General features: G+C 42.2%; 1 protein-coding gene across 1 annotated transcript in view; it reads left to right on the top strand.

Annotated features, from left to right (window-relative positions):
- Positions 1-14363, top strand: part of EPHX1 (epoxide hydrolase 1) — a 25274-nt gene extending 10911 nt beyond the window's left edge. The window contains exons 2-9 of the mRNA XM_005427020.2: positions 1180-1364; positions 2767-2947; positions 5127-5354; positions 6728-6857; positions 7914-8128; positions 10207-10315; positions 11745-11870; positions 13346-14363. Of these exons, the coding sequence (XP_005427077.1) occupies positions 1185-1364; positions 2767-2947; positions 5127-5354; positions 6728-6857; positions 7914-8128; positions 10207-10315; positions 11745-11870; positions 13346-13571 (1395 nt within the window). The 5' untranslated portion in view covers positions 1180-1184 and the 3' untranslated portion in view covers positions 13572-14363. The remainder of the gene's footprint in view (positions 1-1179; positions 1365-2766; positions 2948-5126; positions 5355-6727; positions 6858-7913; positions 8129-10206; positions 10316-11744; positions 11871-13345) is intronic.
- The last annotated feature ends 1288 nt before the right edge of the window (positions 14364-15651 follow it).

Here is a 15651-nt window from a genome sequence, read left to right as displayed (position 1 = left end):
CCTGTGAATTCCTGTTAACTTGTGCTAAATTTCCTGTTTTGGTCCAGGAGTAAATTTGGTGCATTCTGAGGACTCTTTGAGCCATTCCAGAGCATCAAATTACTCTGCAGCAGCAAAACCAACAAAACCTCCTGGCTCTAGAGAAAATGAAGATGTTCTGGGTCATAAACAATCCTTGCCCTACAGAAGTTTTGAAATACTTGATGTCTTAGTAATTCCCCAGCAAATGAGTGTTTGAAGCATGACATTTTTTAAAATTATGCATTAAAATGATGACAGTACTGTTCCCCAAACCACCTTACTAAGGTTTCTTACACTTAAAGGCATGCTTGAAATCATTAATTATTAAAGACAAGTCTAAGTGGTTTTTCTACTTGCAGCACGAAACAGTCCAAATATATTCAAGATTATTTTCCTTTGTTTTTTTTTTTTTTTTTTGGAGTGTTCTCACTGAAGCACAGCAGCCCTGCAGCTGGGTTATGCAGATGTGCTGTGAAATCAGGTTGCTCGGCACCTTGACAGAATTTTGTCACTTTTTTTGGCAAAGTGGTCACATTTTAGAGCATGGGCTTTTGTTTCCTCTTTAAAACAGTTCACAGGGAGAAGGAAAGGGAAGGTCTGACTGCCCTTTACTCTGCTGTTCAAGGCTTGTGCAAATATATCCCTGCTCCACTTCCTGGCTGACTGGGAGGTACAAGGTGGCTGCCCTCACACTGTTGGCTTTTTATTCTGTATGTATAACCTGCCTTGCTTTTCTTTCCCTCTGAATCTACAGCAGTGCACATGTGAGCCTTGCTGAAGAGATGCTCTGCCCTGGGATTTGTGGGGAATCTAGAACTTCAGAGGAAGAGAAGGCATTAAATGTGAATTGTGTAATTGTAATTATTAAGTTATATTTATGTCATATTTACATTATAATGAATATCTAATTGCCACATTATCTCTTTAACCGACTTTGAGCTCTGTTTTTATTATGTGTCTTTTATTTAAAACGATTCTTCCTCATTTGGGTAGGTTGAAACGTTCTATTTCAGAAATTTCACAGAAGTATTGATATCCTGTGAGTGCCAGAGCATCCTGCAGCTGGAATCCTGTCTGAAAAGGGAAAAATCTCCTCAAAAAATGTGTGTGTCTCTCTGAGCTGACTGGGCTCACCAGAGTTCTGCTCTTCTCTTGCAGGCATTATGCTGCTCGAGGTGTTCCTGGTCCTGGGGACAATCCTCATCTACTTCTTCTTTTCCAAGAAGAATGAAGAGACACTGCCCTTCAAAGATGGGTGGTGGGGCAGGGGACAAAAGCCTGTGACCAAAGAAGACTCCAGTATTAGACCATTTAAGGTGGAGACTGCAGAGGAAGAGCTGAGTGTAAGCAAATCTCTGTGCTGGGGGAAGGGAAGGAAGAAATGGCCAAATGATGTAGAATGTGTTTGGAAGCAATTTTTAAATTGAACCAACAGGGTGCCAGTGATGGCCAGGTCTTGGGGGAAGGGATTTTTCAGTACTTCAGAAGATAAGTATGAATAGGCAGATCTCAGCGTATAATTTTGTTCTCAGCTGGCTCTTGCATGATTGCTGGTAAATAAACCTACTCTGCAAAGCCTAATAAACATAAAAATCATATTACAGATTACTCAACTCTGTTTTTCTGTTTGTGCATTTTCCTCAGTTTGTGTAGACCAGAATAAGAACAATGTCTTGTTTTTTTCCCCTTTCTTTCCAAAGCAATTACAAATACCTCATTTTCTTGACTGCTTTATGTTTGCAGCTGTGTTGGATGCTGATTCTTCTGTAATTAATAGTCTACTTTGGTCAACACTAAATTACTGTGGTAATTACAGTAAACACATACGTTGCAGAATTTGTTGCATAGAAAGATTTTGATTGTGTGTGTTTAAGGCAGGGATTGAACAATTTCATAGATCTTTGTGGGGTCATGGTTCAAACAATACTCCTGGGATTGCTCACATTATTAATTTATAATAGATTCCTAATTTCTCAGCAAGGCCTGGGTTTTTTAACACTTTGCTTACCCTTCTTAGTAATATCAAAAGACATTGCTCTCCATTCTGCTTTCCTCTTACACTGCAGACACTAAGATGGATCATTTCTAACTTTAAAATTATTGAGCAAGATTAGATTTCCAGACCTGCCTTTCAGCAGATCTGTGGTTCTAGTTGCAGTAGGAAGGGGCTCTTGGCTGTCCTTCCCTGCTGAGTGATTTTGGAGTGATCTTGCAGTGTCACCAGCATCTCCTGTAGTGCAGTGGGAAGGTGACTGATTGGCAAACTTCAGTTTCAGTCTGGTTTCACCAACTTTCTGTCTATGCAAAATCCTTCTGAGTGTTTTCTGGTGAAAGACTTCCCAGCCCTGGCTTTGGGAAGGAAAGTAAAAAGATTTGGGCCAGATCCATGCATTGACTGTGAGGAAAGCACCCAGGAAAGGCAGCAAGAGTTGCCCCTTGCAGCCACAGTGGTGCCAGCAGAGCAGCTTGCCCTCTGAGGTTCTCAAACTGGCAGACTCTGGTTCTCAGGTTAGGCAGCCCTGCAGAACAAAGGCTGAGAACAGCTGGGAGTGAAAGGGGAAGGAGGCCACCTGCAGGAGGAAAAATACTTGGACAGCTGAGGGAGGATCAACAAAAGGCACAGGTGTCTAATTAGAGACGTTACTTCCATAGTTCTCATTTCACGTGGGGATAACTAGAAACACACACAGCCCAAGACAGCAGACACAAGGGATTTTAATGTCTTTTCTCTCCCTTTCCCTGTAGGATTTGTTCAGGAGACTGGACCAGGCTCGATTCACTGAGCCACTGGAGAACAGCTGCTTCCATTATGGAACCAACTCAATGCACCTCAAGAAGGTGGTGTCCTACTGGAAAAATCAGTTCAATTGGAAGAAACAAGTTGAAGTCCTCAACAAGTACCCACAATTCAAAACAAAGATTCAAGGTGTGCTGCTTTTCCCCTTAAAACATAACTAGCAATAGATAAATTTGTCTGCAAGGGAAAATTGCAACAGACAAATAGATATTTGTCTGCAATAGATAAATTTGTCTACAAGGGTGGGAAGAAGGCTCTGGTTGTGTCACAGGGCCTTCCCTCCCTGGCTGCCATAGTCTGGATCCTTGGCATCACTGCTGAAGGAGCAGGGAACTCCTTGGTTGTAACTGAAGCCTTCAGGACAAGGAATGACAAATGGAATTCCCTGTGCATGAGCAGCCTGTCAGCTGGTGTTAGCAGGAGCCAAGCACGAGTGTTTGGAAGCAGAAGAGGATCTTAAGCTGTACACATGTTCCCTGCCTTGCATGCAGCCATGCAAAAACTGCCACAGATGTCTCCTCGTGCTCCGTGGAGCTGCCCAGTTGCTGCTGTCACAGTGAAGCCATCAGCCTGGCAGCCCTCCTCAGCCTGGCAGGGCAGATGTGCTCTGCTGCACCTCTTCAAGCATTCCCAGGCCCAGGAGAGCACAATGCCTCTCCCCTGGGGCTGATGAGCTGCCAGCTGTGAGGGAATGGTTTCTCTTCATTCATTCTTTCCAAAGAGTTCGTTCAGCCAAGGTCTGCTGGTGCTGGAGCTTGGTCAGGCTGGGCTTTGTAAAATGCCTGATTTGAGGTGGTGCTTGGGTCCCTAGAGCTCAGCAGGCAATTGTCTCCCATGATGGCAAAATTTGACCTTAACAGGGTATTTTGTTCTGTTTTTATTTGCACTCAACAATTGTGTGTTATTTCAAAAGGTGTAGTTTGCCATGGTATTTTAAATGGATTTAGGACAATAAATGGTGCTGCATAATGGTTAGAGCTTAAAGCACTTATTTAAATTATGGTTAGTGCTGAAAAAGATAAAACCAGAAAGTCTTCCCTTGAAAAAGAAGAAAAAAGCCCCATCTGAGACAAGAAAGGGACAAGCAGCTAAGGACAATGCACTATGTATAGCAATGGGAAGGGAAATTTCAGGGCTGGGAAAGATTACAGAGAGCAGATATGAAAAGACAAGGTCAAACATGCTGTGTATCAGATTCCTACCTTCTGTCATCACTTGAAAGCTTTTCAGAGAGTGCAGAGATTCACAGAAGTGTCAAGGATGGGGAAATCTCAAGTCAGTGAAAGACGGTGGGATTGCTGGTGAGCTGGAGTTGATGTGAGTAAAACACGCTTAAATACACCAAGAAATGAGGAATTCAGGGAACAAATTCCTGTTTCCTGGAAAACAAAGCCCTGAGTTAGTTTGAGGAAGAGCAGCTCACCTGAAGCAGGTAGTGCAATGCTGTGTGAAGCTTTCAAAATGGAAACTACACTGCTGATTTTACCTTTTACTGGTCAAACTGGAGACTGGTACTAGAACAGAGGTTCCTGGTTTGGTTTATTCACTTAAAGAGATACTGAAAGCTTTGGACAAAAGGTAGGAAAGAGCTACAAAAATGAACACTTGAACTCTCTTTTAGCAGGCATAAAATCCTCAATTTGGCATGATTGGTTTATCAGGAGTTAAGATGTGTGACCTGATTACAGGAGGCATCCACAGACAGAGAATATTTAGTGAAGGCTTTTAAAATTCCTTTTGTGCAGCATTTAGAGTCAGTGGCTGGGGACAGAAGCCAGACATATTCAAATAGAAAGTAAGGCATGCGCAAAATGAGGAAAGTGATTCGTGCCCCCAGACAAACAGCTGCACCTTGTGATGGATTCCCTATCTCTTGGTGCCTTCCAGCTGCAATTGCAGGCTTTTCAGGAAGAAAAATCTCTGGCTGACTGAAGCCTATCCTGTGCCATGTAGGGACATTTGGGTAAAATTTAATGGCACTTGGACTAAATGATGTAATTGTCTCCTCTGCCTGTAAGCTGTGTGAGTCACTGGGTTACCGTTGGTAGATTGCTTCACTCCTATGTCTTAATTTGCCAATTTATTTTAAAACAGAAATAGCCAACCCCGTTTGGCTGCTGTGATGCTTAATTGCCCATTATGAAGTACTTTAAGGTCCTTGGATAAATGTATCCAGAGAGGTGCAGTGTGTTTGCATGCTCACCACAAAAAAACGACAGGAAAAAAGCTTTATTCCTAATCTATTCTGTGATTAGTTTCAGTGTCACGGTAAATTTGGGCCTGCTAATTAATGATTTTATTTTTACAGGCATTGATATCCATTTTGTTCATGTAAAGCCCCCTCGTTTGCCTGAAGGCCAGGCTGCAAAGCCACTCTTAATGGTTCATGGTTGGCCTGGCTCATTCTACGAGTTTTACAAAATCATCCCTCTGCTGACGGATCCTGCAAGCCACGGCCTCGGGGATGAGCACATCTTTGAAGTCATTTGCCCATCTATCCCTGGTTATGGCTTCTCAGAAGCACCCCACAAGCAAGGTATGACACAGGAGAAGAAACTGAACCCCCACAAGCCCAGTCTCACAGTGAGACTGTAACTCTTCTGTTAGCAGAACAGCAGCTCCTGTTCCATACTTCTTGTTTTCCCAGTGAGGAAACAGAGATCCTGTGTGTCCTGTGGGATGACAATTCTTATCTCATAAGGGGGTGACTTCAGGTGGCATCACTGGTTAGTTCCTGGAGCAATGAAGTTACAACTCAAGAGTTGTAGTTGCATCCATGGATTGTCTGTGAGTGAGCAGGCAGGGTAAATTTAATTTATTATTGCTCCTTTTTGGTGTTTTGCATCCATATTTGACAGCATTGTACAGGTAGGTGAGAAGGAAGAGTTGAAACTAAGCAGTTCATTTGTCCACATGGCAGATTGCAGCCAAATACCTGCTTGCTCAGCTTGTGCTCTGAGTTATACAAACACAAACTGCAGGAAATTGGGGCAAGGTAATGTTTAAAGTGACACTGAGTTTAGTATATAATTGCATGTGCAGATGTGGAGAAGGTTGGGTGTGGTATTTGCTGGGTCGCCCGGACAAAGGAGGAATTCAGAATCTGACTCCATGTTCTTAGAAGGCTAATTTATTATTTTATGATATTATATTAAAGAATACTATACTAAAACTATGCTAAAGAATAGAGAAAGGATACAGACAGAAAGTTTAACAAGATACTAATTAAAAACTCGTGACTGCTTCCAGAGTCCTGACACAGCTGGACCATGATTGGTCATCGAGTAAAAACAATTCACATGTTGGATAAACAATCTCCAACCACATTCCAAAGCAGCAGAACACAAGAGAAGCAATGAGATAATTATTGTTTTCATTTTTCTCTGAGGCTTCTCAGCTTCCCAGGAGAAGAAATCCTGGTGAAGGGATTTTTCAGAAAATATGACAGTGGCAGCTGGGTTTGCTTTTCTCTGCTTCCCTGGCTTTAAGTATCTGCTTTAATCATCTGAGTATCTTTTAGCTGCTTTAAGTATCTGACTATTGTTTCTATTTTAGAAACATCTTTTATGACTGAATTGGACAACTGAGTCAAGAGTACTGACTACCTTTTAGTTTGGTGCAGCAGCAATTCACTGATGGATTTTGTTTAAAAAAACCACAATTTTCGTGGTCAGCATTCAGAGCAGTGGAGAGGTCTGCAACAAAGGCTGGAGTTTGTTCTCCTCATGGATTCTGCTTGCTCTCTGTGCTTGGATGCTGAGCGAGGGCTTGCATACAGTCAGGCAAGGAGAAAGGGACTTGTAGCTTTTGAGGAGCTGGAACATTGCCTTGATGTGGAGAATCAGTGCTGCAGGGTCAGAAGCGTGGGTGGAATTAATGCAACAAAAGTGTTCTTTTCTTTAAATGCAGACTTCAATTCCGTGAGTGCTGCTTCTGTTTTTTATGAATTGATGCTCAGACTGGGATTCAATGAGTTCTACACCCAGGGTGGTGATGCTGGCTGTCTCATCTGCACCAACCTGGCCCAGATAGCTCCCAGGTGAGTAGCCCCTTGGTGCAGCTCTTTTACTCTGTGAATAGTTATTTCCTGTGCACTTGGGAGTGTCTGCCCAAGTCCTCACTGTGTAGGTGTGGCATTCATGTTCTTTGCCCAGGATTTTTCTCCTGGGAAGCTGAGAAGCCTCAGAGAAAAAGGAAAACAAATTATTATCTCATTTGCTTCTCCTGTGTTGTGCTCACATGTAGAATGTGTTTGGAGATTGTTTCCCCACAGGTCATTGTTTTATTGGATTCTGGTGTGGGTTGTTTTCACTCATTGGCCAATCAATGCCAGGCTGTGTTGGGGCTCTGGAAAGAGTCACGAGTTTTCATTATTATCTCTTTAGCCTTCTGTAAGCATCCTTTCTGTATCCTTTAGTATAGTTTAGTATAGTATTCTCTAATATAATATAGTATCATAAAATAATAAATTAACCTTCTGAGAGCGTGGAGTCAGATGCATCTTTCCTGCCTTTGTCAGGGCACCCCGCAAATACAATATGTAGTTTCTCCCTTTGGTGCTCAGTGTTAAGCAAAGATCCAAAATTACATAACTTTAGTTTATATTCAATGTTTTTTCTTTCAAACACTTGTGCAGCAGTTTGGTAGTGGCCTCACTGAGGTCTGCAGTGGAACAAGTACTTGTAAAGAAAAAAAAAGGAGGATTTGTGGCTTAGTGCCCTGGAGTGTGTGCTGATTACTGACAGTTGTCCCTTTGACTTGTCATTTTTGTGTGAAAAGCCACACTACAAAGGGCAGCTGAGGTCGTGATGTAATTAACAGGCTGGAACTCAAGTATGTCCATTCCTGTTAATAACATTTTAAATGTTACAGGTCACAGCACCAAGCCTGGCAGAGTTCAAGGAGCGTTTGGGCAATGCTCTCAGGCACGTGCTGTGATTTTTGGGGCTGCCCTGTGAAGGGCCAGGAGCTGGACTTGGATGATACTTGTGGGTCCTTTCCAACTCAGGATATTCTATGATTCTAAATACAACAACTTTGAACTTTTGTTAACTTTTTGTTAATTTTTGTGGTTTTTTTTTTTTTTTGTCTTTAGCCACGTGAAAGGTCTCCATTTAAACATGGTCTTGGTTTCTAAGCTGGGGCTCTCTCACCTGCTCTCCATCCTGCTGGGCCAGTACTTCCCAGGGCTCTTTGGATTCCAGGATGAAGATGTCAGGAGGATGTTCCCCTTCTTGAAGAAATGGCTCTACAAGATCTTGTCTGAGTTTGGCTATGCTCACATACAAGCGACAAAACCAGATACTGTTGGTAAAACAGACAAAAATAACCCCACAACCTTTTTTGAGCTCAGGATACCTAAATCTCTTCACTTTAGTTGTACTTTTATAGAAACAAAATGTACTGCTTAAAATATGCAGAAAATAGGGGGGTTTTGCAGTGTATCTGCACATCCAAACTGAGCATGCTCCAAGTGCCACTGACCTCATTTTCCAATTTTCATAAATAAAATAGATTGTTTCATATTTTTCCACTTCTGCTGTCACTGGAGACTGTAATTCCATTTCAAATGCAGCTCTGCTGAGAGCAAAAGATAATTTCTTCTCATAGAATGGATCACATTCAAGTAATGTAAACTACAAGAAGCTTTTAGCTGTCTCAGCACACAATGTAGCTTATTTATTATAGTGAAAATTAATACCTGAGAAGTAAAATCAAATTTCACTTTCACTCATTGTTCTGAATTACTTGCAGACTTTCAAGGAAAAAAAAAATTAGCTGTAAATGTTCTTTCTACATGAGCTAGTCACTCAGATGGTTTAACTGCTTTAAGTATCTGAGTATTAAGTGTTTCTATTTTAAAAACATCTTTTGTGACTGAATTGGACAACTGAGTCAAGAGTACTGACTACCTTTTAGTTTGGTGCAGCAGCAATTCACTGATGGATTTTACTTAAAATATAGTTAAGGGAAATATTTCTTAATGGTTTTCCATAAGCTTACCTACAGAGGCAGGTATGTTCTTTAAATGTGTAGGCAAAAGGATAATTGTATGAATATAAAAAAAATTTTGCTTCTGTTGAGTTTTGGTTCCTAAAAACTGCCAGTCTTTTGTGCTTTAGGAAAGAGAGGGAAGCTGATATCTGAAAGATGCCTGAGCCATGCTCCTTCTCAATCAGAATTTTGGCTGATTCTTGTCCTTACCAGTCAGGTGTGGTCTGTCAGAGCAGACTGGGAACCAGCAGCCAGTTCATGCTTTGGGAGCTGGAGCGTTTCTGCAGTTCTCCTAAGGACAAAGAAGAGAGGATCAGGGCAGTGGCAGGTTCCTAAAAGGGCAAAAACACTCTGAAGAAATTTCTGGCAGAAATGCCTACATTCCAAGTGCTCAGAGGTTCAATTTTCATCTATGTAACCATACGCACTCTACTCACAGTGAGTAGCTGAGAACAGGCTTGTCATGTCCAGCACATCTGGAAAGTGCTCAACAGAACTTTTTCAAACACTTGCTATTTCACTTATCAACAGTAGTTGCTTAATAATTGAAATCCCACTGTCATGTTTCAATAGCAATTACTGGTGAATTTGTGCCAGCTGCAGTGTTAGGCACCTTCCTGGAAGGCTGGGTTGCAAGGGTGGAACTTCAAATTCCACCAAATTCCCAAATACAACTTCAAAGCTGTTCCCAAGGAACTTGCTGTTCCTTGGGAACAGCTTTTCCTCATGTTTTACTGACAAACTGGGACAGTTTACAATCCCTGTATTTCACAGCACTAGGATGTGTGATCAAAGTTCCAAGTGCAGGTGTGGTCTTTCTGTTCTTTGTGTCCAAGAAAAGCAAACTATAAAATCTATAGGAAGGCTTGTTCTACATGAAGGCAGTTTGCTATTGCTAATTCAGAAGATGGACCATTTAGCAGAGCCTTGCTGTTCCTTAATGACTTTCTAATAATCCTTAAAATGTTTTTGCTGTTAGATAATGCTGCAAATCCTCCTGGTCATGTGTAGGCATGTGGGGTTTGGCTCTGTAATGCTGTTTAATACATGACAACTTCCAGATTAATGGAAGCAAACCCTCCTTGGCACATAGAGCTTAATCTTATTAGCTTACCAGAAAAAAAGAAAAGCCAGCAGAAATCCAATACTGTTACATCAGTTCAAAAAATGTTCAGTGTGAGCTAATATGGAGCCTGCTCATTTGCAGACACTTCAAGTTTATGATTTGGCATTAAATGGCTCCAGCTCATTGTATTATTTTATTTATTCAAGAAAGCAGCTGATGGAACAGCTTTGTAAAGTTAGATCCCCTGTATTAAACAGGCAGCTTCTCTAACACTCTGAGTTCTTTAGTTGGATATCAGTTACAGGTGAATTTTCCTCCTCCTTTACAGGCTGTGGTTTGAATGACTCTCCTGTGGGACTGGCTGCATACATCTTGGAGAAGTTTTCTTCGTGGACTGATATGGAATTCCAGAATCTAGAGGATGGAGGACTAGAGAGGTGAGCCCTTTCTCCATTTTGCATGAGGTGGCTAAGCCCAGAGTCACAGCTGGAGAGGTTTGTCTGAAGTGGTTACCTCACACCTCAGGGGAGCCTGGAGTGACCACAGCTGGTGCTGCACACTGAGAGGCAAACAGGCCATGCAGGCTGATGGATTCCCTTCCCACTTCCATCTCCTAGGAGATGGAAGCAGGAAGGAAAGGACACAGACAGAAGGCTAGAAATACACCCTGCAACTCCTGGATATTAAAAACTGACTTATGGGGAAGAATCTCATTAGGACACAAAATCCAAAAGTTTAACCCACATTAAGATGCTGGCAGCTCATGATTCATTGTAATACTAACAATTAACTCCCTGTGGATTTGCTTTGGATTGATTGTTACAGCTTCATCTACCTACCATTCGCTAATAAAGGATTATGTTTAGTGTGCAGCAGAAACCAGAGCTGAAATCCCCTTTGAGAACTACCTGGCAGGAATGGAGAGAGGGGGCATGCTATGGAAAGCAGATTTGTATGGAATGTTTGCCCTGCATACAGCTAATAACTTCATATGAAACATGCACTGTTTACAGCACATGCTGGTGTGTCAGGGCTCTGTTGAGGGCTCACAGTAGCATTTCAGATTATCATTAATAAATGGCACAAGCTGCTGCGTGTGCTGTTCTGCTCCCACCCTCCCAGTCTGTGGACAGGAGAGACAGCTGTGCTGGAGCATAAGGTGCTTGTTGGAATCTCTTGTATTTGCCTTATATCTTTTATTTGTTTTATATCTCTTGTATCTGGGGTTCCCAGACCAAGGGAGGAAATGATGAATCTGATTCCACATTCTTAGAAGGCTAATTTATTATTTTATGATACTAGAATATATTAAAGAATACTAAACTAAACTATACTAAAGAATACTAAAAGGACACAGACAGAAAGCTAGAAAGATACTAAAGAAAAACTTGTGACTCTTTCCAGAGCCTTGACACAGCTTGACCCTGATGGGTCATTAAGTCAAAATAATTCACATGAAACCAATGAAACAACCACCTGTTGGATAAACAATCTCCAAACACATTCCAAAGCAGCAAAACACTGGAGAAGCAAATGAGATAAGAATTGTTTTCCTTTTTCTCTGAGGGTTCTCATCTTCCCAGGAGAAGAATCCTGGGCAAAGGGATTTTTCCAGAAAATATGACTACCACAGAATCTGCCTTCCATGTAGGAGTTAGAATGTGATTTCCCAGTTTGTGTCTGACAGCCTTTAGCATCCTTAATTGGTCACTGGCAGACAGAGTGGGAGTAATAACTTTGCCTCTCCACTCTTAACCACTATTTATTTCCTATATTTTTTTTCCCCCTTACAACCAAACCAAAGTCAAGTACCTGCAAATCAGTCTTCAGTTCTAATTAAGCAATCTCTTGGGCTTGCATTTTCAGGAAGTTCAGCCTGGATGACCTGCTCACCAATATCATGATCTACTGGGTGTCAGGCTGCATCGTCTCCTCCATGCGTTTCTACAAGGAAAACCTGCAGAAGGGGATAGGCACACAGAAACATGACAAGTAAGTGTGCTTTCTTCTCTTTAAATATTTTGCCTTGATTTTAATTTTATAGTTGTATGCTTTATAGATTCCTGAATGCTGAGGAAAAACACTGCTCTCTCACAGAAATCCTCTGCAAGAGAGACCAGGCAGTTGATGTACTGTGCTGTGCTTGCAAAACACGGTGCTTAGGCAGGAATCCTGAGCCCTCAGTGAGATCTGACTGGCGGCACTGCTTGAGGGTCTCCCATTCGTGGTGTATCCATCTACTTCCCGATTTTATTTCAGTTACTAAATCAGTCTGTGATTGAGTCACACCGTCAGCTTTGTTTAGTTTAGTTGGTTGTAGTTTTAGTACTTTTCTGGACACAATTTTCCTGTTTCTGCAAAAGGCTTAAGTCCTTCCTTTGGAAGCAACTTCAGCCTGCTGACAAACTGCATCCTTGAGAAGTCAGTGAGACTGATGTGCCTGCTGCTGCTCAGGCTCTTCAGGCAGCAGCTTGGTTGCATGCACTTGTGTCAGCCTGAGTATGAGTGAAGGCCTAAACCTGCCCTGAGGTATTTGCACCCACAGCTTAGTGCCATGCTATTTATTTAGCTGTGAAATGATGCTCCCAGGAAGCTGACTCAGTTTCTGAAGATGTTGTGGCTATGCTGTGGGCAGTATCTTGCTCTGGTTGTGCCTGCATTACATGAGCTGCATGAGCTCCTAAGTGCCTAGAGGACAGAGCCTCAGAGTCTTGTGTCAAGTTCTGACCTCAGCCTTCCAGTGGCTACGTGCCCAACACTTTTTGTATCTACATTTTAAAGTCTGTCACTTCTGACCATGCAGCTTATGTGTATGGGATATTCAAACCTAGAAAATGTGGCTCTTAGAACAAGCACAGATCACTCACACCCCTCAAATCCAGTTGCTTCCTTACACTTCCTAATGTGAAGAATGTTTTGTAGTGTGCATTTGTGCCAGTTAAAAGCAAGAGCTACTTTACAAGGTATAGTCTCGCGTATACTAATGTTGCTTCTGAGCTAGCCTAGATTATCAGTATTCCTCTCTTCTCTCCGCCCATTAAGTAATTATTCTCCTGCCTACCCTCCAGTTGTCCTGCCAGTCTTAGTGTATTTGAGTGGTTATCTTCTCTGTAAATCTCTCTCCAGCTCTTATCAAATTGTGTGCTTGCCCATCAATTTGAGCCCTGTGTGCAGCAAGAGGAAATCTGCTGCCCACCACCTCCCAGGGCTCTCCTCTCCCTTTCCATGCTTCTGAGCCTCATGCCCTGGATCCCCTGCAAAATTGCCTTAATATCACTGTATGCAAAAATAAAAGAGAGGTTATTCCTTCAGGAATTATAGCTGTCTTCAGTTTTAGGGTCTGGAAATCCAATTTTTAATGCCTAACAAGAGTGATCCCAACTGTTCAGGAACATTTCCTTGGGACTCTTGATTTGTTGCAGATTTAAGTGTTTGGAAGATGACAATGATTCTCTCTCCTCTCTCAGGCTCACAGTACAGGTACCCACTGGCATTGCTGCCTTCCCTAATGAAATCCTGCACATACCCCAGGCTTGGGCCAAGAAGAAATATACCAACCTTGTCTCCTTCCACTTCATGCCTCGGGGTGGCCACTTCGCAGCTTTGGAGGAACCTGAACTTCTTGCTAAAGATATTCTGCAGTTTGTTGACAAAGTAGAGAAAGAGCAACTCTGGAAAAAGAAAGGGGAATAACTTCCCTAAGAGACAGCAGGGTAATTACTTTTAGCTTAGCACATGTACAGGGCTTACTAAGTCTGCTGTAATCCATGTAATTAGATTTTATTGTTGACCAGATGTGAGCAAGGACAGAAAGAAAAATACAGTGTATACTGCCATGGGGACCAACAGATTTTGGGCTGTTTTTTTTTTTGTTCAGCTAGGCTAACAAAGCAGCATGAAGAGTGCTTGAGTATCTTCTGAAGCATATTCTGTAGTATTTTTGACTCTTGCTTTGAGATTGAAAAATAGACCTCACAACTACCAACGTACCTAGTAACAGTAAAATTGTTATGAAAGGCTTTTTTTTCTCATGGCAGCAGTAAAATTTGAGTTGCTGTGAGTATGAAGTTCCTCACATAAAGAGCAGGGAGCAGCCTGGCAGGACCTAACTTGCATGAGTACATCAATCAATCAGCATTGATGAGCTTACAGTATCTTTAAACTGCCTTCTGCTGGCTGCCTTTCTCTTCCAGCTTGGGCTGTGAAGAAGCTGGACTGCCCTGTGCCAGGCTCCTGGGAGATGTGAGGAGCAGCTGAAAGACACAGGTGCCTGTGGCTCAGCCCAGGAGGTGGGGCTGGGTAGGAGTAATTGCAGCCCCAGCTACTTCTGCACTGAATTTATACTCTTAAATCATAGCCCTAGGTAGGCCCAACACACTGTGGCTTTGCACTGCTTTGGCAGGGTGTTATAAATACCTCTTGCTAAAGAATAAAAATATTATTAATTCAAAATTAAAAGAAAAATGAATTAAATTTTTGAATAACTCCTGTGTGATTCTTTTAATTCTTTTAACAACTGAGATTTTGCTTGGTACCAGCTAGGAGAATCATCAGCTCAGAACCTATCAGTTCTGTACTCCAGCTGTCACAGAGGTCAGATTGAAGGAAAATTGCTCAAAGAAAATTGAAGGGCTGTATGGCTTTACCAGCTCCTGTCCCTAGTGTGTGCAGCTGAGCTTCAAACAGGTCTTAAAGCATCTCCAGCTGGCTGATTTCAGTGTGGTTTTGTTCTCCGGTCACTTCTGATGTCCTTCTCTACTTCTGAAAGCACAGGGAAATACAATCTATCAATAACACTTGCATGGATTAGTATTATTTCACAATATTAATTGAAATGGAAGCTAAGATCAGAAGCTCAGCAGATCCAGGCTCCATCCCAAAAGTCTTTAGACTCAAGCATACCACACAGTTTGTTTCACAGGAGGCAATGGACTCTCCTGCTGGGCACATTCAAATCCTAGTGCTGAGAGCCACCACCACCAACCCTGACAGAAAATCCTCAGGGCAGATGGGCTGGGGACCAGCCTGGATCAGTTTTCTGAGCAGAGGTGAGACCTCTTGCTCCCTTTTCCTCTGCCTGCTGCACCTGGGTGCCAGTAGAGAGAGGCAGAGGAGCTCTCAGCTCTCCCTGCTAGATTTGATCCTCAAGCTGTTCTTCAGTTAAGACAGCTACTTGTTTCCAGAACAGTAGTAAGCACTAATTCCATGCTTAATTGGAAATGCTTTCATTCAGTCAAAATTTGTCTTCACATTTGCAAAATGGTGTGTGCTGCAGGCCAGTCTGTTTTGAGCACTCTGGAAGAAAACACAGAAATGGACTCTCTATGGAGAAGACCCTTCCCAAAATTGTTTCAGGAGCAGTATGGTGAAAGAGAGATCCTTATTCAGGGGGAACTGGCTCACCACTGACAAGAACAGCCTCTACAGGCACCACTGCACACCCTCCTGCACAAGTCTGTCCTGACCTGCTCTGCACACAAGGTAATTTTCTTCAGGGTTTGATAAGCTACTGTCTGAAAGAGAGACAAACCTGGACTTAAAAGGTCTAGATTTTAGGAGTTTAAAAATGATAATCAAATACCTGATATACAGCAGAGTTTGCTCTGAATTTTGATGTCACACTTCTCAAACCTTAAGCCCACAGCTATCAGCAGCTGTTACTCATCACCTGGTTACCTACAGTTAGATAAAAATGCAGTGAAATGCTATGACAAAGTGAAAAAGTAGGAAATTAGCTATACAGTAGCTGTAAAACCTGCCCTCAGTTCCTCTT

Source organism: Geospiza fortis, unplaced genomic scaffold, assembly GCF_000277835.1.
Source record: "Geospiza fortis unplaced genomic scaffold, GeoFor_1.0 scaffold88, whole genome shotgun sequence".
Lineage (NCBI taxonomy): Eukaryota > Metazoa > Chordata > Aves > Passeriformes > Thraupidae > Geospiza > Geospiza fortis.
This window is presented reverse-complemented; position numbering and strand designations above follow the sequence as displayed.